This window comes from Camelus ferus, chromosome 10 (assembly GCF_009834535.1).
Source record: "Camelus ferus isolate YT-003-E chromosome 10, BCGSAC_Cfer_1.0, whole genome shotgun sequence".
NCBI lineage: Eukaryota > Metazoa > Chordata > Mammalia > Artiodactyla > Camelidae > Camelus > Camelus ferus.
The window spans coordinates 45,694,383-45,715,624 of NC_045705.1; the positions used below are offsets into that span (position 1 = coordinate 45,694,383).

The following is a 21,242-nucleotide window of genomic DNA, read 5'->3' on the forward strand; positions in this document are numbered from 1 at the left end:
GTCCTATTATGTTAGATTGGTGGACTAAAGCAAAGAAATTAATACCTTGACTTTCTACTTTATCTTTTCAGAAGAATAAGAGTTTGCATGTATATTTAATATAGTCAATACTGTGATCTTATTCACCATTGCCAAAAATTTGCTTCTGTGACTCATTTCTTGCAGTCAAGGTCTTGTAGTTGTTTGGGAATTAAATCAAGAGCGTCGTGGAAAACCAGAAAGAATTTATGTGTCTTCAGAACACAAAGGCCGAAAAATTACATCTCTCTGTTGGGATACAGCTATTCTTAGAGTTTTTGTAGGTGATCATATGGGGAAAGTTTCTGCCATCAAACTCAACACTTCTAAACAAGCAAAGGTGAGAACCAGTCCAGTTCTTTGTGTATGTGGGTGAAATATAAGGTATTGTCTTAGAGAATTTCAATTAAAGGACACAATTTTTCCTACTGTCTTTCTTGGGGGACTGGTCTAGAGCCCAGACTATTAATTTTGAGGAGAATTGTTTGCATGTAGTATGTGTGGTAGCCTGGTTTAGCTTGATATGATTGCAGAATGGCTTCTGTGAGCTCACTTCAATAATTTGCACGTTGTCTGTTACATTACTCCATAATTCACCTGCATGGCTCACTTGAATAGAGCATTCTTTAATACTAGGCTGTTAGGAAAGAAAAGATGCCTGTTTGTTTGTTGTGTGAATAAAATGGCAGACCTAGAAATGGTACTAATTGCCCAAGTTCCTATTTTCCAGGTCCTCATTTAGAAGAAATTCAGGGGTCTAGGTATATTTTCTCTCAGGAAGATATAACGTACTGTGAACAGAACCTTAAAGGCACTTCCTGGATTGTGCTCAGCAGCGTGGGTCCCTAGGCTTCCTGCCACAGTTGTTGGTGTAGAAGACTTGAGTCTCAGGTTACCCTAACAGGATGCTCCAGTCTGTTGTTAAGGCAGAGCTGACCAGCTTCTCACTGCCTCTCCCCTCCAGAGCTGTTGTATTAGAAGTGGGGAACTTGTCTCTCATAGGCTTACTTCCACATAGGATCCTGGCAGAAAAGAAGAGCTCTCAACTATCATTGGCTAAATTATTTTAATTAACACATAAGAATATTCTTGATGTGTGAATTAGATATTCAGAATGACCTATCAAAGTTACCACTTAATTCCTAATATATTTTTGATCCAAAATACAGGTGGAATTCTATACAGAGTTTAGCCCTAATTTGTCTTTTTTTCCAAAGGGAGAAATACTATCTACTGGTGAAAAACTCTCCCATATTCCAGAACTTACTTTACCTTTTTCATTCCAACTTCTAAGATTAGATAATCACAAACAGAGCCTGAAGAATTCTCTTCTGCAGTTATATAGCAAATTATTTCACAAAACTTTTAAATGAGTGAAACTTTGATATCCTAAAAGGTGAATTAAATTTCAGCCCATTTAAAATTTTTATTTGTTGTCTAAGTTACTTTCAGGTAAAAGATAAAGAGAAGGAGATTATGTATATTCATGAAGACAAATAAACTTGATTTCCTTGTCATATCCCCTTTAGGCAGCTGCTGCCTTTGTGATGTTTCCTGTTCAGACAATAACAACAGTTGACTCCTGTGTTGTCCAGTTAGATTATTTGGATGGAAGACTACTTATATCTTCACTTACTCGATCCTTCTTGTGCGACACTGAGAGGTATATTGATCAACCAAGAGTCCTTGGAAATACAGAATTTTAGAGCAGGAAGGGACTTAGAAGTCATTTAGCCCAAACCACTCAATTCAGTTATACTGTTATTGATGTATTGATAAGGAACAAGCTGTGTGAAAGCTAGTGTTAGAGAGTAGAGGAGATTGAGACAGTCCAGTGGGTGACTAAGACAAATATTCAATTAATTCTACCAAGAAGCCTAGTCTAAGTGCCATGAGGGAAGGCCAAACAATGGCCTGTTTCAATATGGGGAATCAGGAAGTCTTCCTTGATTGAATTTGTTGTTGAAATTTGCTGTGTATTTAGTAGAATTTTACTAAAGGGTAAAATTGAACGGAAAATAATTAAGAACTTTGTGAAGCTCACAAATATTTTTCCAAAATCTCTAGGGTGGAGCCAAAGGTCCAGTGAATAGCAAAGAAGTGTGTTGGAGCTAGGTGTAAGTACCAGAGCAGAGAATGGCTTAAGTTCCTCAGCCATTTTCACTGCAGGGAAATATTCACTGGCCAGTTTTTTTTTCCCCACTCCATTGACCATGGCCAACTACCATATTCCTCAGGACCCACCCCCTCTTTTAAAAATTTCCTAGGAGAATTTTAAGTATATGTAAAAGAAGAGAGAATGCGTAATAAACCCAAGTGACCCACTAGCTAGCTAGCTCCAGTAATTTTGATGGGGATATTTAGTAGGTGAAGTTTGAAGGAAAAGGGTTAAGAGGGGATAGGATATTCTAGGAGGAAAGAACAGCCCCTTGAGGGGAGGTGAAAAGGAATTAGGCATATTCCAAAATGTGCTAGTGTGGCTTGAGTAGGGGAGTTGTGGGAGATCTAGTTGGTAAATTGGCACCACACTGAGAGTAACAGCCTTAAATGTCACATTAAGTAGGTGGGTTCTCAGATCATTTTAAGAAAGTGTACATGTGAAAAATCAGGGTTTGGAAATTGATTCCCTTGGAACTATCGAGGATTGGAAAGTTTTTATGTTTTTCCAGGGATTCTTGTATTTCAGAAGACTGCACTTCTGGAAAGCAGGAGACTGTTCATTTCAAAAGTTTTGAAGGAATGTATGCTAACTGTTAGAGATAGTAGAGGGAAAGATGAGGAGAGGATGTACTTTGCTTTTATTTTCTTGTGATGAGAAAGACATGTGGGAAGGAGACCAGTTATAGCAGGTGGCAGGTGTCTGGTATCAGAGAACCTAACTGTGCAGCAGAGAGGCAAGGCTTTGAGATGCAAATGATCAGTAGGAATGGATGGATGGAACTACTAGGCAGGATGAAGTACTTGGTTCTGACTTATTTCAGAATGAGAACAGTGATGAAGTTGGACTTTCAGAACTGGAGATTATCTAGCATCACCATTTCATTTTTGCAGATCAGAAAGCCTAGGCCCACTGAGTGATAGAACTTGCCTGGCATCACTCAGCTGGGAAGAGGCGAACTAGAATCTTTCTGCCTTGCTTTTGTGCCTTTCCTGTTACCTCTTTTCCTTCTAATACATCCTTTGACATTGGACCTTTGGCCTGCAAATCCACCTTTAAGATCTTGGTAGAATATTTGTTAGCTTCACTTAGTTTTAAAATACTCTTCATCTATAGGTTTTCAAGTTTTCCAAACAGGCCAATGCAGAAATTTGGCTGAAATTCTGACAAGTGGACAGAAAATTGAACTGAATTAACACCTTATTGGGGTTGTTTTGAAAATCTAGTGAAATGGAATAAAGAGCTAAATAAGTGGAGATTTATTTTTCTGTCTGTGCAGTAGGGTTGCTCATGATTTGTTTTTCCTTTCACAGGGTTGTGGCTAGAGTTGGTTATGAGAAAAGCCAACTGTAAAATTAACATGTTTTAGAAGTGTTTTCTGTAAGCTAGAATTGAGTTTGGGGGGACATGGATAGTACAATAATTAAAAGTTTTTTATTTGTATTTTAAAAGTTTTGTTCATTTCAAGCTATATTTGCTGCCAAACAAAACAGCATTTTTTAAACCAAAGCTTCTACTAACTAACCAAAGTGGTAGATATGAATTTGCTTCTCTTGCTACTTTCTGTCAGTATTGTTAATGAACAAGGTGGCTCCCAGGAGGAACTAGAACAAACAGAACAAAGCACTGTGTTATAGTAGGGAGGACATTGGATAATGGAGCCTGACAATATAGTTTCAAGTTCTAGTTCTGTCACTTTTTAAACCTTGCCAGGTGTCAGTTTCCCTATCCAGACTGTAGAGATAGTTTTAAGGATTAACTAAGCTAATGTATATGAAATACTTAACCTTGTCCCCGTGACATGTCATTTGAAAATATGGAAATCAAGATTAATGAGCATACAAATGAGAATGAGTTGACTGTATTTGTTTACTCAGCAAATATTTATTGCACTCCTCTGGATTTGTAGCACTGTTGTTAAACACCATAGAGCATATAAAATAGGCACAAATGTATTTTATTCCCTAAATAAGGAGCATAGGTAATAAAACAGTAATACTCATTTAATTCTTTCTCTGTATACATTTCAAAGCACTTTCACATCCATATTCTAGTAAAGCTGATGTTTTATTTTATTTATGAAGCAAATAAGTACAGAAATGTTTATTAAGTTATCAAAGATCACATAGTAGATTCATGCTAGAGAGCGTTTTAGGTCATTCTGCAATAAAAAAGTTGAGTATATGGAGCACTATGGCGTATTGAGTGCTTTCTGTGGACCAGATGCTGTGCTGCACACTGGGAATTCAACTACAGAGGAATAGGAAATGGCCTTCTTCCTAAAGAAAGTCATAATCTACTGTTCAAATAGACACAACTACCATATATAATGTGGTTAAATGCTTTGAAAACAGCATGGGAAGCATGTAATTCAGCTTATAGGAGTCAGGGAAGTCTGTCAGGAGGAATGATGGAGCTAAGTCAGGAATAACTAAAGGAGTGTTTAGGAAGAGACATCATTCTCACCTTCCATGTTCTCAGGCAGCTTTGTGTATCTGGATTTTTTATAGATCTAGCTCATGTAATCCTAAGGGAGCAGAATGTTCCAAGGTACAGAGTTTCAGAAGGACTTACCATTTTGAGGAAAGAGTGAGGAGTTTATTGGGTATTTGTGGCCAAGGAGTAGTCTCGAGACAGGGTTGGGGAGTAGATGACTAATTTCCATGGAGTGGCCAAAGAACAAGATGATTTGGGAAGCAATCGGTAGGTTACAAGGATGTGTGAAATGGTTTGGAAGGACTTTTTTTTTTTTTTTTAGGTTTGAAAGGAGCGTTCACATTAATTCTGAGCACCTCATTTTGAGGATGATAAACTGAATACTAACAGGAAGTGCTTTGCTTCCTGTTACAGAAATACTTAATGGCAAATCAGAAGCTTGAACCCTAATTTGTCCTTTCCATTCTATTCTTTCCAGTATGTTGCTAACATTGAGGGTGGGGTTATTATGGCCATGCTGATTTGTAGTGCCACTGTTTTTTACTTTTTTGGTGAGTAAACATGCTTTCTCTTTTTTGGTGGGGTATTAGAGAAAAATTTTGGAAAATTGGAAACAAGGAAAGAGATGGAGAATATGGGGCTTGTTTCTTCCCTGGAAGATGTTCTGCAGGCCAGCAGCCCCTAATATATTGTGCTCGCCCTGGCTCCAGGATGTGGGAAGTAAACTTTGATGGAGAAGTTATAAGTACACATCAGTTTAAGAAACTCCTGTCCTCGCCGCCTCTCCCCGTGATTACTTTAAGGTAATGATTTGTATGGCCAGTGGGGATTATTTGAGGAACTTACATGTGGGGGGGGGGGGGAGGCAGGGTTGGACTGAAATCTCTGATAGTCCATGTGCACTAAAGATTTTATCATACCTTTTAAGAGTGAAGTAGAATTTCTATTAAAAGATTCAGAGAAACCAAAAAGTCTTTAATCAGTTTTCTTCCATGTGATTAAAGCAAATTGAATAAAGGCAAATGCAGTTAGGTTCTTAAGTTTGTTTTGGAGGCAGAAATTTTCCTATATAGGGAAAAAACATACTTTTATATTGTGATTAAATCAGTAACAAATGTGTTTACTTCCTAGATCAGAGCCTCAGTATGATCATACAGTTGGATCCTCCCAGTCCTTGTCTTTCCCCAAACTTTTACATCTTAGGTAAGTTTCTCCCTTTGATCCTTTAAAAAAAAAAGACACTTAATTTTCCTTTGTTTCTTGTTCGGAGGGAGTTAGCTTTTTAAGATTATATTTGTACTAAATTATTTTTAGAAAATTGAAAAATGACTGTGTTATGTGAAGTGTTCTATATATAAGAGGAATGAAAAAAAGTCATAGAAATATGCTTCCCTTTCTGTGTTGAACTCACCTAAACCAATTGGACACTTTATAATCATCAGGGAACTTCTGACAACTAGAGCTAAGAGCTGTAAGTATATAGCCTTTCGTAACCTCTGCTATGTGGTGGGATATTACCATGAAAGCAAGCCTCAGACTGAAGTCTGCTGCATACGTATGTTTCTTAGCAGGCAGGCACAAACATAGTTGAAGAACTTGTTCTTGTAAGCGTGGTGAAATTTCAGCTCTGTCCAGCCATATTCTAATATCAGAGTTTAGCTAGCTTTCTAGTTGGATTAGGTACAAAAAAGTCCACTGTTAAGTGGCAGCACAGAGTGCCACTAAACGGTGTCAACTGCTGGGCTTGCCTAGTTTTTGCAAGTTGTTCTGCAAGCACTGGGGTGCCAGTGTATGATTTCTAGTCAACCTATGTGTCTTAAATTCTTATTTCAACAGTAGAATGTTATTTTTAATTTTGCTTAGGCTAATTAATAAAATCTCTAGTGCAGATTCAGAGAATGTCATTTAGAGGCTGTTATAAGGTATCCTGGAGTCTGGCTCCTGATTGGGTTCTTTCAAAGGCTAACTCACCAATCTTTGAAAGTAATTTAAAAAAGAACACTTGAAATGTTAACTGTCTGCCCCTAACTAATGTATGTATATGTTACACTACCTACAATGAGGCATTTAAAAGTAAATTGTAAACAATATAACACTTTCATAAATCTTTAATTCATACTGAAAGTTACTGGAGAAAGACAGCTATTTATTTGCCCATAGTTAGATTAAGTGTATTAAAAACTCTTTCTTTATGTTATGTATCACAGCTTATAATCACATATTCAGACAGTATTTATTCCTGTCTTACTCCTAGACAAAAAGGTCCATGAGGGCTCTGTGTCTCTTTTGTTCCCTGTTTTATCCTCAGTGTCTGGCATAGTGCCTGGCACATCATAGACACTTAATAAACATTTGTTGACTGTGCTGTGACATGTGGGGTGTGGGGAAGTCCCTCACCCGAGACAGTGTTTTCCAATGGCAAGGCCACAGTCTGCTTGGTTCTTCTGGTACTGTTATTCCTTTGAGTTAAGCTATTTAAAGCTCCCATTAGAATTCCTGCCTTAGCAAACAAAGCCCTTCATGATCTGGCTCTGCCTACTCCTCAGCTTAAGCAATAATTAGTGCCACTTTGAAGCCTTTACTGACTCCTCCAGCAATTTAGATTAGACACGTATTCCCTCCCATGGGGTGTTGTCACACCTTGTTTATTCCTCCATCACCATCCAGTTTCAGTGTGCTTTGAATATCCATCCCAGCACCAGATTGTCAACTCCTTTACTGTGGGCACAGTGCTAGGTGCATAGAAGATTCTCAAATAATAGCTATCAAATTAAATTAAAGAATTTCACTAAGATATTTTTGAAAAATACACGAGGGCTTTTTGTTCCTGTTTATTTACTTTTTTCCGCACTTGTACACTTGATTCATGGTAACATTCACTGTTACACTCACAGATCCCACAAGGGAGCAAATTTATATACTTTGCTTCCTTTAGGGTACACTAGGATCACTTTCCCTTCCTTAACTATTTGAACAGTCTTGTTAGGCTTGTGTCCTGGTGTGTTTATCATTAGTGAAGGAAAAAGGGGATGAGGGTTGTATAAATTACAAAAGTATCAACTCTTATCTAAGTTCCCATGCCCAGTCCCCTACCTATTCTTAAGGAATCTTTCCAAGCTGTGTATCCAGTTCAGTGTCAGAATCATGATTCTGTATCTCTTTACTTAGGGATCTTCTGGCCTCTATTTTCACCCCTCTTTGGCTCTCAAAGGCAGCCTTCCAATTTTACTTATTTTGGACTTGGATTCTGACCATTTCTTCCTTCTTTGTGACAAAGATTACTTTCCTATAGGGACAGCGATCTGATCTTATATTGGCAAAATGTTTAATATTTGTGTGAGGATCTGATTCTTGTTAAATATCACTCTTAGTTTCATAGCCACATGGTATCACTTTTAATACTTTTGAGGTCATAAACTAAAAAAAAAAAAAAGTCCCTGTTCTCAAGATTATAATTTGTTGGAGAGATGTAGTCTATTTCTAGAAAATGTTCAACAACAATAAAGAGTAAGAGTTGTGACAGTGCCATACATGATTAAGTGCCATGTGAGTGGGGTTGGCAAGAAATCGGTTGAGTGCAGGAGGGAGAGTGATTGCTGTGGGCTGTCGGGGAGGATTTCAAAGGGCAGTAGGACAGCTACTGACCCTTGAGAGGTGGCTGAATGACGACGTGTGTAGGAGATGCTCTGACCAGGGGCAGGAAGCAGGGATTACCAGTGGTGTATAAAAGTAGTAGCAGCCTCAGGAGAGTAAATGAGATATGAGAGCAGAGGAATATAGAAGGAAATGAGCTTTCCTGAAAAGAAAGCTGGGCCAAGAAAGTTCAATGTCCCAGAGTCCAGAGAGGTGAGATTCAGGAAGGAAGGAACAGTCTGCAGGGTTGGCACATGCTTGGGGATCAAGAAGGAAAATGAGGAATGGTTATTGGGTTTGGCGGTTAGGAAATCAGTGACTTCTTGAGAATGCAGTTAACTGGGAAAATTAGGATTCCAAATAACGGTAGGTGGGTCAGTGAGGATAAATGAGGGTTGAAGTAGATTTTGTGAGGTGTAGAGAAAAAGTCCAGGTTTTGGAGCTACATCATCCTTGGTATAAATTCTGACTCTTCTACTTTCGTGCTGAATGGCCTTCAGCATATTTCGTCTCTCTCTGAGCTTCAATTTTTCTTTTTTGTAAAACAGGAATAATATATCTATCTTGATGAGTTGTTTCAAGGTTCAGTAATATAGGTAGAACCTTTAATAAAAACAGTGACACTCCCGTAGTTGACTGGGAATTTTCAACCTTTTATTGCCCCCACACAACTGAGGACACCAAAATATTACCTTCCCTAAAAGTGGCTCACTAGAACACTGATTGGTGGTAAGATGTTACATTTAGTCTCTGTTTTAAATGGACCCCTGTCATACCGGATATGGGAAGTTTAGCTACTAACAAACATCAAGTAAGATACCAGCCTTTTCTTTTTCTAGATGATATTTAGTGTATCTGAATTTTTCCCACTTTGGTATCATATGCTGGTTTTCAGTGGGCTGTTGTTATAGACAGAAAAGAGGTGGTAGGACTTGTTTAGCTGGGTCACTGTTGTGTTTTCTTTGCACAGGCTGATTTTGCTTTCATAGCTAATGTGAGGGTCTGAATTCAGGGCATTATATCATAAACTTCTGATTCCAAGCAAACTAGAATTCTCTTGACTTCTTCCATTCTTTCTTGTAGTGAGCATTGTGTGCTGACTTGGACAGAAAGAGGAATTTATATTTTCGTTCCTCAGAATGTTCAGGTTCTTCTTTGGAGTGAAGTCAAAGGTAACTATATTTTTCTTCCTTATGTAATTTTTCATCTCATGCTTGTGAAAGAGTTAATTATTATAGGAGGAGGATTGTCTTGTAGTGTAAGAAGTGGAAAATAGAATGAAGTGACATTTTTTTCCCAAAGATTAACATAGATGTATCTCATAATAAGATACTTCCCAAGCATACGTTTGTTAATTTATGTACAGTTATTTAATTATTTTAAATGCAATTTTCGTTTATTCTTAAATATTCGCAACCATTGCTAAGGATTGAATGGGTTAATTTTTTTCTCTCTACTTACTCTGAATCTTTATCCCTGTTAGAAGTATTGCTTTAACTCCTGTTTTGTGTCTTAATAATTTAGGGTTGAAAAGTCCTTGTGGAAACAATAGCCATTGTATGTGGCTGAGGCAGAGAAAATTAATCTCTGTATTCTTCTGGTATAAACCAGAAATGGAGGAAATAAACCTAGCATTTTTAGCATGGCTGCTCAGAGAGTGTATCTTGATTTTTGAGTCATTTTCTAGTTTGGAAAAACATAAAAAAGAGAACGGAACCATTATTTACTGACCTGATCAACATTGATTCCTTGTGAATTAAGTTTCCTTAGGGTCTCCTGTGAAAACTAGCTTTTTGGGTCCTTTCATGATGTTCTGTCAAGATTGGTATTTTTTCATGAACTGTTTGTTGATTACATACTGTGGTGAAATCCATTCACTGGTATCAGATTGTAACTCTCAGAAATGTTATAGTCTGGCCTCTCATATAGAGTGCCCTCTTTTAAAATCCCAATTTCTTTTCACAAAAAATAGCATTTTAAAATACAGGATTTTAGATCAGAGAGATGTGTGTCTTTCTCTCTGTCTTTTGTTCTTGATCTGTTTAGTATCTAAAATATGATTTTTCATTGACATACAAGTGTAAGAATAGAGATGAAATTCAGTCAAGCCAAACCCTATATAAAAATTAGTTTATTAGAATAATTTCAGCCATCACAAAATTGGGAAAAGAGTATTTAGTTAACATCCTATGTGTACACCCCTGTTGTTTTTGTAGATATTCAGGATGTGGCTGTCTGCAAGAATGAGCTGTTCTGTTTGCACCTAAACGGGAAGGTCTCACGTCTTTCCCTGTTGTCTGTGGAACGCTGTGTGGAACGCCTGCTAAGGAGAGGCCTGTGGAACCTGGCTGCTCGAACTTGCTGTCTTTTCCAGAATTCTGTCATTGCCAGCAGAGTGAGTCACAGAGTTTACATGTTCATCTGGGTTGTTAAAACCATTCTAGTTTGCAGGATTATGCTACATAGTTGCTTGTCTTCATTAGCCTCCAGGTTAAGCAGCAGTGAATCCCCAAAGGAAGCATGGCAAATAAATCTGGAGTAGGTGATGGTGGTGAGGAAAAGGGTATACGTTCCATTAAAAAAAGAAAATCAAATTTACCCACAAATTTATCTGAATTTCAGGCCCTGTTTTAGAAGTGAAATTATTATATGTATACTAAGTCTTAATTAAATTCTTAATTCGTAAGAGAATTCTCATTAAGTCTTCTCCTAGCTTGTTAAACCCTTTTAAAGCACCTATGAGGTTTTATGTTCTATGTCAGACCTCTTTTAATGTATTGGCCATTTGAATATAGATTTCATTGCAACAGAAAGCTCTTCTATTGGATTTCTACTTATCCTTTTAATAGGGAAGAAAAACTTTGACTATAGATAAATTGGAACATTTGAAATCTCAACTGGACTTAACAACCTATGGTGATCTAATTTCTCAACTGGAAGAACTGATCTTAAAATTTGAACCTTTGGATTCAGCTTGTAGTAGTAGAAGAAGCTCCATTTCATCACATGTAGGTATTCTCACTTTGAAAAAGGGTTTGGCTGTATAGTAAGATTTTTCTATATTAGGTTGTACTCACTTACTTCTAGGGTCCCAAAACTCAACTTCCTTTCCATGTTGATTTTTTGGGGGGTGGGGCAATCAAGAGGGACTTTCTTTCAGCTGTTGGACAGCCCTTTGAAGCCTTCATTAAGGTGTGTCTTAGAACCACATTTTGTTTTATCATTGTTTAGCATATCCTGTTTGCAAATATACCTCATATAGCCTCTAGCACAAATTAAATTGCTCCTAATTGGTTTCAAATGCTTCATGCTAACTTGAGTCTCAGTGTAGCTCAGGATTGTCTCATTTAATCCCCATTCTCACTGCCAGACTTTATGGAGACAAGCTAGAGAAATACGGCAGCATGACGCCACGACACATGGGAAGGACCCAGCTGCCAGGAGCCTAGACCTTGCTCACCAGTTTGTTCTAATAAGCCATAGTTGTTGCTATTGACTTGCTACTTTTAGTGTTGGTGTTTCTCTTAGAATATCATGTTATAAAGGAAAGTTTTACTTTGATTTTTCTTGAATTCTTTTTATTTTTAGGAAAGTTTCAGTATCTTGGACTCTGGTATTTATCGTGTCATTAGTAGTAGAAGAGGCAGTCAGTCAGATGAAGACTCTTGTTCCCTTCACAGCCAAACCCTTTCAGAAGATGAGAGACTTAAAGAATTCACCTCACATCAAGAAGAGGACCAACCAGATCAGTGTTGTGGCTCACAAGGAACTGAAGGTGATGAATGTATCTTTTATTGGTTGCCGATATGAAACAGTTATTTTCTGTGACTTCTGTTTGCCAGGATTATCTCATGCATAGAGTTTTCTACAGGGTGTTAATAGGTTTTATTAAATTGATAGACTTTCTACAAACCTATTGACCTCCTCACCACTAGAAGGATAAGTTTATGTTTATTTGGGATTTCTTCTCCCTTCGTGTTTAGGCTAACATTGGTAAATAACTTAATTTTGATCATGCATCCAAGTGCTGGAAAGGTTAAGAGAGAGGAGGTCATTAACCAAAAGAGTGGAACGGTTTTATCCTGACTAACCAAATTATTTTCCATTAGGAATGAAAAATTACTACAGTTTTGGGGGCCATTGCCTTCACTTTTCGATGTTCAAGTATTCCTGTGACTGAACTGTTGAGAAGATGTTAATAGACCCTAAACTTCTTTTTTGACTTATGGGGATTCAGGGTTAGTAGGAAAAATGAAGGTACCTGTCTAAGTGTTTTATATGTGGACCATCCGTGCATCTTGTAAACCTGTGTTCTGCTCATTTGTATTTGGGTCAGTCATGATTTTGGTATTGAATCCTTCATTTCCTTTGGTTTATTCATTTCAGAATTTCTTTAAAGATTAAAAAAACTTTCATGTGATTAGATTGTTTCTTTTCCCCTGATTCCATTCATCAGACAGTGTTTCTTATGTTCCAGTGACGTTTGAGACGGATAAGAGTGAAACTTTTCTCCCCTTCAGCATCCCACTGTCATTTCGTTCTCCATCTCCTCTAGTGTCTCTTCAGGCTGTCAAGGAGAGGTAAACTTACTAGTCTTGTCATTTAATCACATTTCTGGTTTTACCTCAGTTGTCATAATGGGCACTTTTGCACTGAGAATGGAAAGACTTTTTTTTTTGAAAGACATTTTAAATGAGAAAAAAAGAAAGTGTCCAGGTTTTCTCATTTCAATCTTGGGGAATTTAGCTTCCCTTTTTGAGTAGCTGGATATATGAGTTGTTACAAATGTGTTTCTTTTTTTCCTCCTCAGGCTGAGCAAAAGTTTAAAAATATGTTTTTTCCTCATGCCTGATAAGAACATTTTCCATGTATCATTAGTCATTTTCTTAATCATTTTTCAGTTTGGACTCAGAGTTGGAGACTTTAGAAGTTACTACTCGCTGGGTCCAGAATTGACATATAAGTTTGAAAAAGAAGACTTTGTGTACTTAAATGCTAATCTGAGTTTTGATGGATACAAATTTTACTTTTTAAGAAGGATATACTGTGATGAGTTAGCAGCTGAATTTCATGAAGAAATTCTTGGGCTAGGATGGGGCAAGTGATCACATGGCCTCCTTTGCCTAAATTGATAGAAACATTGCAGGCACAGCTGGAGTTAAAGACCTTTTCTTTAGAACTGAATCAAATTAGTTTAGTAAATGAAGTAAATCCTTATTCTGTTATGAGTTTTACATGGGCCTTATGTGAAATCTGTAATTGATTAGAGAAGTTGCTATAAACAGAGTCTTTCTTTTTAGTAAGTCTAAGTTGCTTTCAGGGACTGATAGGAACATGGAGAACTCAGGTACTGAATTTGTCATTCTTGGCAATAATGAATTTTTTTTTCATATAAGTTTGTTGGTATTTGATTTGACTTCCAGTGTTTCTAGCTTTGTGCGTAAAACTACTGAGAAGATCGGCACCCTTCACACTAGTCCTGATCTGAAAGGGAGACCAGAACCCAGGGGTGATGAGCAGTCATGTGAAGAAGATGTGAGTCCGGTCACTTGCCCAAAGGAGGAAGACACTGTGTAAGCCTCTATAGAAATCTGTGTAAATTCTACAGGAGTCAGCTGTCAATATGAAGAGAGCTGTACACCATGTCCTCTTGAAGAACGCATACGTATGGCTCTGTTCATGGTAGATTGTTTATGTATTTGTAAAAACTGGAAAATCACATCAACCCATACATAGCAAGTCGGTTGAGACAGAGTTGTAATTTAGCACCTCTTCCATCTTTCCCCCAGACAACTTCCCTCCCTTTCAAATCTCTTCAAATTTCTGGATGTTAGAGAAGGAGTATCAGATTAGGAGTAGGATGACCAAGGATCTCAGCCCTGTCCAGGTTCTGCTTCTGACTAGGATGTGCCTTTGGATAGGTGACTGATGCTCTTTGACCCTCACGGTGAGAGCACTAGCATTGATGTCTTATCATGTACCTTCCTATGACATGCAGGTGGCGTGGTCCTTATGTAGTGGAGTTGCAGCTGAGCCCTTGGTCTGGCACGATGTGAAGCATCTTGTTTATCTGGTCTCTGCCTTTTCTCATCGTTCAGGGGATCTGGCCACTGAAGGCAAGCAAGCTCAGCAGTCACTCAGGAATTGTGATAGACCCACAGGGCCAGTGTATATTAGACAGTCAGATGGAATAAAAGGTGTGTTATCCTTAGAGTGACTTAGTTACGAATCCATGTGTGTATAGGAAAAGAGTACAGGTAGTGCTATGGCGTTTAAGGCAGCCCTCAGTCTGACCTGAGCCCACCTTTCCAGCCTCACTTCCAGCCACATCCTTCTAAGCACTCTAAATTCCAGTGCTGCCCGAGAACTGGGTTTGTACACCTCACTACTTTTCTTCATGCTGTTTCTCCCACCTGCACTATTTCGCCCCCATTCTTTCTAATGCAAATACCACCTCCTCAGGAGAGCATGTCTTACTTGCCTGGTCAGAATAATTATTCCTTTTTCTGTGTTTTCAGGGCTCAGTGCTTGTGCTGCTCTTTAGTATTCATTTTCTCTCTTGTATATTAGAGTTGTTTTCTTGCCTCTCTTTCTGACTAGGGCTAACTCTGACTTGAGCCTACGCATCTTGAGGCCATTTTTTATACTCATCTGTTTGTCTCATGTAACATTAAGTACAGTACCTTGCATTTAGTAAGCACTTAGGAATATTTGCCTATGGAAGCTCTAATCCCCTCTAACTTTTTTCATACTTTTCTAGGGGGAAAGAAGAAGTAGCCAGTCAACCTCCAGAAGAAGACGAGTTACAAGAGCTCAAAATAGCAACAGCAGAAGCCATGTGAGTGTTTGAATGAGAAAATTTTATAGTGAATGGGAGTAATGTTTTGAGATCATCAGTAGTGGCTCTGAGACAGTGTGGAGCAGAGGAGGTTTCATTTGGAATTGAAATTCAAGAATTAGTACAAAGTTAATGTTCTCTGTATTGCTGTCTTGCTGAGATAATTATTATTTAAAGAGTTGAAAAGTAACATTTATTCCAGGTAAGTATGTTGTATCTGTTGGGTTTATTTAGCATAAAACAGTTTGTTTTTTTAAAAAAGTATGTGAAACATAAATTTCATACTTGTCTGTCTTGTATAGGACCAAGCTACAGGACCCACTGGTTTTGTTTGAACCAAAGTCTCTGAGATTGGTTTTACAGGAGTGGCTTTCACACTTAGAAAAAACATTTGCCGTGGAGGACTTCTCAGGCATTTCAGATACTGACAACTCATCCATGAAATCAAACCAGGATATACTATTGCTTGATGGGTCAAGAAAGGGAATATTAGATGAAGAACATGAAAAAGAAAAAAGGAACTCTTTACACAATGAAGAAACTGTTCATCAAACAGCATATGAGTCTGTAAATAGTCCGAGGGAGCCCTTGGATGATGACCTTTTTCGAGTATGTTCTCCGTGCAGTATAGCAAATGATCTTATGAAGGACCTGGCTGAATTGACAACGTTGTGTTTGGAATTGAATGTATTGAATTCTGAGATCAGAAGTGCAGGTGGTTGTGTGGATCACACTTTGCAACAGTGCTCACCTGAAATTCTGGCTTGTCATTTCCTAAAGAAGTACTTTTTTCTCCTGGACTTGAAAAGAGCAAAGGAGAGCATCAAGCTGAGTTACAGTAACAGTCCTTGTGTTTGGGATACTTTTATTGAAGGATTGAAAGGTAATAATCAGACTGCCTTACCAAAGATAGAAATTTATATAGAGGACAATAACCTCTTGGCATCTATGAGTTAAAAAAAAAAAAAGATTTAAGTAGAAAAATCACCTCCGTTCTGGTAAACCATCCATTTAATTTTCCACTCAATTTAATTTTTAATATTTCTTTCAACTACTATAAGAAATTAGTTTTATTTCTCTCACAGTCTTATTCAGAAAATGATATAGTACTGTTGGAGAAGTTGGGTTTAAGTAAAATTTTATAAATGCAGATAAATGAAGAAAAAAGAAAATCCCTCATGTAACTTAACTAATATAGAAACAGCATATACCATTTACTGAGTACTTACCATGTGCCAGATAGTCTTCTAAACACTTTGCAAGCATCATCTCATTTCATCTTTACAACACTTTGGAGTAGATGGTGTTACTCTATTTAATAGTTGAGGAAACTGAGACATAGAGAGATTATAATAATTGAGTAGATTAAAACTGCTATAGTATCTCATAATAACTCAGATATAATACAATAACTCAGATACAATAGATTTACAATTACTCAGCTACAATACAATGCAATTTATTTCTTTTCATAGATCAGTCCAGGGCAACTGTTCCAGGTCAGTGGTCAGCTCTCTTGCATGTGGTAATTCAGGGTTCCAAGTTCCTTCCATTTTTTTGACTTCTATCCTCTCTTAGGGCTGATGATTGAGATTGGGTTGCTGTGTCCAGGCTGAAGCATATGGAAGAGGCAAACAAGCTCTCTGATATATGTGGCCCGGTAGTGACTTAAATCTCTTCCATTGGCGAGAATTCTATCACATGGCCCCACCTAACTGCAAAGGAGTCTGGGAAATGTAACCTGTCCAGGTGTCTAGAAGGAAGAGGCTGGATACGGCTGAAGGGCTTGCATGTCTGCCTCAGAGATTTTGGTGGGCAGTCAGCAGTCTCTATTTCACGCTTGATTGAAGCCACACATTACTGGTCATCCTTGTACAGAAACCGTGCTGTTTCTACTGCAATGGTCCCATGTTTTTAAAGAGGTGACTTTTCTTAACTCAAAACTCTGGATAACAGATGTCATATTTCTTATAATTGATGTAGACTTTAAGCAGACTTTTCATTCATCACCAAAAGTGAATAGTCACAAGTAGAGACACATTTTTATATTATCTGACTTAAGGATCTGTAAGGTTCCTGGAAACAAGGATCTGTAGTTACAGTTCTCCTCACTTCACAGTTAGCAGTTAAATGTGTAAGAAATGATTTTGGTTTCTTTTACTGAATTGAAGTAGACTCTTTTATGTTGAAGTAAGAACGGTTACTTCTTTTCAAATAGTTTCAAATGTTTCACATTATTCCTGGACATTTGCTGTATCTGTCTCTATTACGTGATCATACCCAATCTTGGTCACAGGAAAATAGCAAAAAAGTCTTCATCAACCTGAGTGGTTAACTTACTACCAGAGCTGGCTAAAGCAAGTGTGGTGGGCATTTGAAATGATGCAGCTGCTTCCTTGAATTTAAGGGGATAAGTTTGGCTTAGCACTCACCCAATCATAAAGCTTTCCCTTACTTCTTATGCTCTAAGTGATGGCTTCTTCTCTGAATTCCTTTAAGTACTTGACTGACCCAATCAAATTGGAAATATTGTACGTTATGTATATAAAGGATGCTTTTTCAGTGGTAATAGGCACTTATATATTGGCTATCTGTTCCTTTGTCTTTTTTAAAACTTCCAATATGCTTTGCCTCCCAGTTTGATTTTAAGGCCCTTAAAAGCAGAGATTGTCTTGTGTCCTTTTTTTTTTTTTAAATCTCTCCTGCAATGCTTTATAAATGTTGGGCCCTACACACAAAATGATTGTTGAATAATGTGTTCATGACTTAAATATTTATAGCTGTGAGATGAAGGGAAATTGCTTTGTCTTTTAGAAATGGCAAGTTCCAATCCTACATATATAAAGATGGAAGAAGGAGACCTCCCAGCAAAATTAAAGTTACTGGATGATTCGGTCCCTTTTGACAGTCCTTTGTTGATTGCTTATGCTACCCGGTGAGTTGTCCTATATGTTGTTTATATGAACTGAAGCACATGCATCTTCTTGGTCATAGTCTATAAAGTTTTACTCAATTAGGTGTTGAGCAGCTTCTTGTTACTGTACTCATTTTTATTTTTAATGAATACTTAAGGTAACCAAGTTATATTATCTCACTAACGTTTTTTGTTTTTAAATGCAGATTGTATGAGAAATTTGGAGAATCTGCCCTTCGATCCTTAATCAGGTTTTACCCATCCATTTTGCCTTCAGATGTCATGCAACTTTGTCATTATCACCCCGCTCAGTTTTTGGCCTATTTAGACAGTCTGGTGAAATCAAGGCCTGAAGATCAACGGTGAGAAGGAGAGAACGTGTGCAGACTCTCCTTTCTTGTGATAGGGCATTGTTTCTCTCGTATACGCAGTTGGAACACTTTTAGGATTAACTTCTCAGGATTGAGGCACCTGCAGTAGAAGAGGAGGAATTGGCAGTCATGTCCCTTTCTTTCACAGTTCACAGTACACACCATAAATGTGCACATATCACACTTCTCTTCTCTCCCTCTCTCCCTTTCAGACATTATCAGATCAACAGTGTAAAATTAAACTCCTGCTTCAGGGCCTAGGCTGAAACAGATAAACTTCCTTGTTGTCTCTGCCAGTGGGTGGATTTTCTGCCACCTTTTTATTGATGATATCCCAGCCTTTTGCGGTTGGATCTCAGTTCCAGCTCTTAGCTTCTATAGGCTGAGACCTCATTTCCTATCTCCACGTGGCAATAAACACACATGTCCCTTGGTTATTAAGAATGACCACTTCCCCCCTTTTTTTCTTCTTTTGATTGGTTCACATTTGCTATACTGGTACTTATTTCTCCTTTTTTTCCCCCCTTTGGTGCTTTCCTTATTATCTTTAGGCTCAACTATTCATTTAAAAAGCTATTAGATTTCTACCAGTAATTCTAGACATTTTGTAGCAGAAGGGTTTTCCAGTTATTTCATCCACCCTATTAATTTCTTTTTTTTAAATGAAGTATATTGATTTCTTAATAACATTTTATTCATAGCCACACATTATATCTTTCCTTTCTCAACATGAAGATTGATGATTTTTCTCCCCAACTTTCTCTTAGGCCATCCTTCCTTGAGTCCCTTCTACAACCAGAGTCTTTAAGATTGGATTGGCTGCTGTTGGCAGTGTCCCATGATGCTCCCCCAAGCACCAGCACTGTAGACGATGAAGGAAATCCCAGGTATAGAAGGGGTTCTTTTCCTAGGCTCTGCTGCTCCTTTGGAGTGGAACCAGTTTATTCACATAATAGCATTCTGGGCTTACTTCAGAAACAGCTATGGAAGAGACTGGTACAAGTCATGGTAGTGATGAGACTGAGTGTACTGCTTAGTGGTTCTGAACATTTTTTAAATCACAGACCCTGTAAGAATCTGATGATTTCTGTTGAAATAATGTAACATCCCTACAAAATTTTGCACATTATTTCAGAGAATTAAACTGGTCACCTGAAGCTCTTTCATAGGCCAACATTAGGAGCCCTTGATGATTAAACCTGTGTTAGAAAATTGTGTGTGTGTGTGTGTTCTTCCTAGAAATTTGCCAAGGGATTTCTAGACATAACCTGATTTAGGATCTTTTTTAAAAAAAATACAATTCATAAAAAATACACACTGATACTTATAATGTAACAGAAATGTTCCTTGTGTTTTCCTCTAGAAGACACTTTTTTAAATCCCCTGAAATGTCCATCTTATATGCCTAGGTAAAAAGATCTGGAAGGATATAAAATAGCTATCTGTAAATGATGAAATTATGGGCTTCTTTCTTTTGATTACTATTTTTTTTAAATAGGTGTTTGTTATAAGAAAAATAGCTATTTTAATTTTTCAAAAGCCAAGTAGAAATGTTTGAAAAATATAATTAAGTTCTATTCTTACCTATTAGTTGAAAAATAAGCATTTTGTAGTGTTGATTTCCTTTCTAAATTACTGATATTTTTTCATTTCATAGGCCTCATTCCCACTTGTTTTCCTGGGGTTACAGTCAGCTAATCCTTCATCTAATTAAACTTCCTGCAGATTTTACAACAAAAGAGAAAATGACTGACATCTGTAGGTCTCATGGGTAAGTGAGACTTTTCCTAGAAGCTGAAGTTAAGATGAGAGTCATTTTAATGAGTAACTTAAGTTAATAGCCAAGGGCCTGAACTGATATGCCTTATCATTTGGAAATTTTCTTTGCTACATTAAAGGGCCTTTTTGTTTTAAGTGATAGTAAACATCTTTTTTGTTTTTAATTTTGAGCATATTTTATTTTGTGTGTAGAAGAGACTGGCCCTTGCTAATTCCTTTCTCCCCCTTCTGCTTAGTTTTAGCCCCAATTCTCAGGCATGTAGATGGTATTTAGTTAAGAACCTGACTGTGATACGAGTTATAATTGATACAGGGTTTCCAAAGGGAGAGATCAGAATGGGCTCAATAAAATCACTGGTGAAGGACTCTGGGAGGAGGTGAGACTTGGAGGTAAGCCCTAAGGCTGGATAGGCTTTGTATTTAAAAAGGAGTCAGGAAGAGTGCAGGTCAGGTGAGAGAAAAAGCCAGAGCAAGGCTGTGAAAAACTGATACTGCTGTTTATCTGTACCATATATTAGTTAGTTAGTTATTATTGCCTGACGATGTCATCTTATGCCTTCACTTGTATTGTAATCTTTTTGAAATAGTGACATGTGTCTTCCTTTTCTCTCATAATGCATAATTCATAAAGTGCTAGGTACTTGATGCATATTTGTTCATTAATAATGAGGGATGAGACTGGCCAGGTGGTGGATCATGTAAGACCTTGGAAGGCTGTTAGAAGAATTTAGTTATCAGCAGAGACCCTTTTAGACTTTTTGGTACAAAAATTACTTGATAAAAATGGAGCTTTCTGAAGATCATTTCTGGTGTCATACATGAGAAGGATTGGAGACGGGAAAGGAAGGTCGGTTAGGAAGCTGTTGCAGTAATTCAGGTATGACTGAATTGATGATTAGTAGGGCAGCAGAAGGAGCACACTCAAGGAGACATTTCAAAGGAAAATGCAGTGGGACCTGTAGATACTGAGTATAGCAAATGAAGGAAGGGGAGAGTCAAGGAGAACTTGCAAAGTTTGCACACTTGGGGGTGTAATATGCTAGTTTTGTACTGAATCTTAAAATTTATAAAGTACATAAGCTTAAATATCTCATA

The 21,242-nt window shown here is 37.6% G+C and overlaps 1 protein-coding gene across 9 annotated transcripts in view; it reads left to right on the top strand.

The window, feature by feature from the left end:
- HPS5 (HPS5 biogenesis of lysosomal organelles complex 2 subunit 2) overlaps nucleotides 1-21,242 on the top strand; it is a 40,950-nt gene that overhangs the window by 6,591 nt on the left and 13,117 nt on the right. For 8 of the 9 annotated variants that reach the window (XR_004323268.1, XM_032488901.1, XM_032488897.1 and 5 more), the window contains 17 exons: nucleotides 166-358; nucleotides 1,548-1,681; nucleotides 5,203-5,415; nucleotides 5,744-5,815; nucleotides 9,329-9,417; nucleotides 10,462-10,640; nucleotides 11,095-11,253; nucleotides 11,834-12,020; nucleotides 12,723-12,825; nucleotides 13,669-13,818; nucleotides 15,006-15,083; nucleotides 15,386-15,966; nucleotides 16,559-16,582; nucleotides 17,898-18,018; nucleotides 18,204-18,359; nucleotides 19,136-19,255; nucleotides 20,026-20,139. Coding sequence is in view for 8 of the 9 variants with exons in the window: in XM_032488901.1 (XP_032344792.1) it covers nucleotides 166-358; nucleotides 1,548-1,681; nucleotides 5,203-5,415; nucleotides 5,744-5,815; nucleotides 9,329-9,417; nucleotides 10,462-10,640; nucleotides 11,095-11,253; nucleotides 11,834-12,020; nucleotides 12,723-12,825; nucleotides 13,669-13,818; nucleotides 15,006-15,083; nucleotides 15,386-15,966; nucleotides 16,559-16,582; nucleotides 17,898-18,018; nucleotides 18,204-18,359; nucleotides 19,136-19,255; nucleotides 20,026-20,139 (2,673 nt within the window). In the remaining variant the exon portion in view is untranslated. The remainder of the gene's footprint in view (nucleotides 1-165; nucleotides 359-1,547; nucleotides 1,682-5,202; nucleotides 5,416-5,743; nucleotides 5,816-9,328; nucleotides 9,418-10,461; nucleotides 10,641-11,094; nucleotides 11,254-11,833; nucleotides 12,021-12,722; nucleotides 12,826-13,668; nucleotides 13,819-15,005; nucleotides 15,084-15,385; nucleotides 15,967-16,558; nucleotides 16,583-17,897; nucleotides 18,019-18,203; nucleotides 18,360-19,135; nucleotides 19,256-20,025; nucleotides 20,140-21,242) is intronic. The other variant, XM_014568068.2, reaches the window with a different exon arrangement.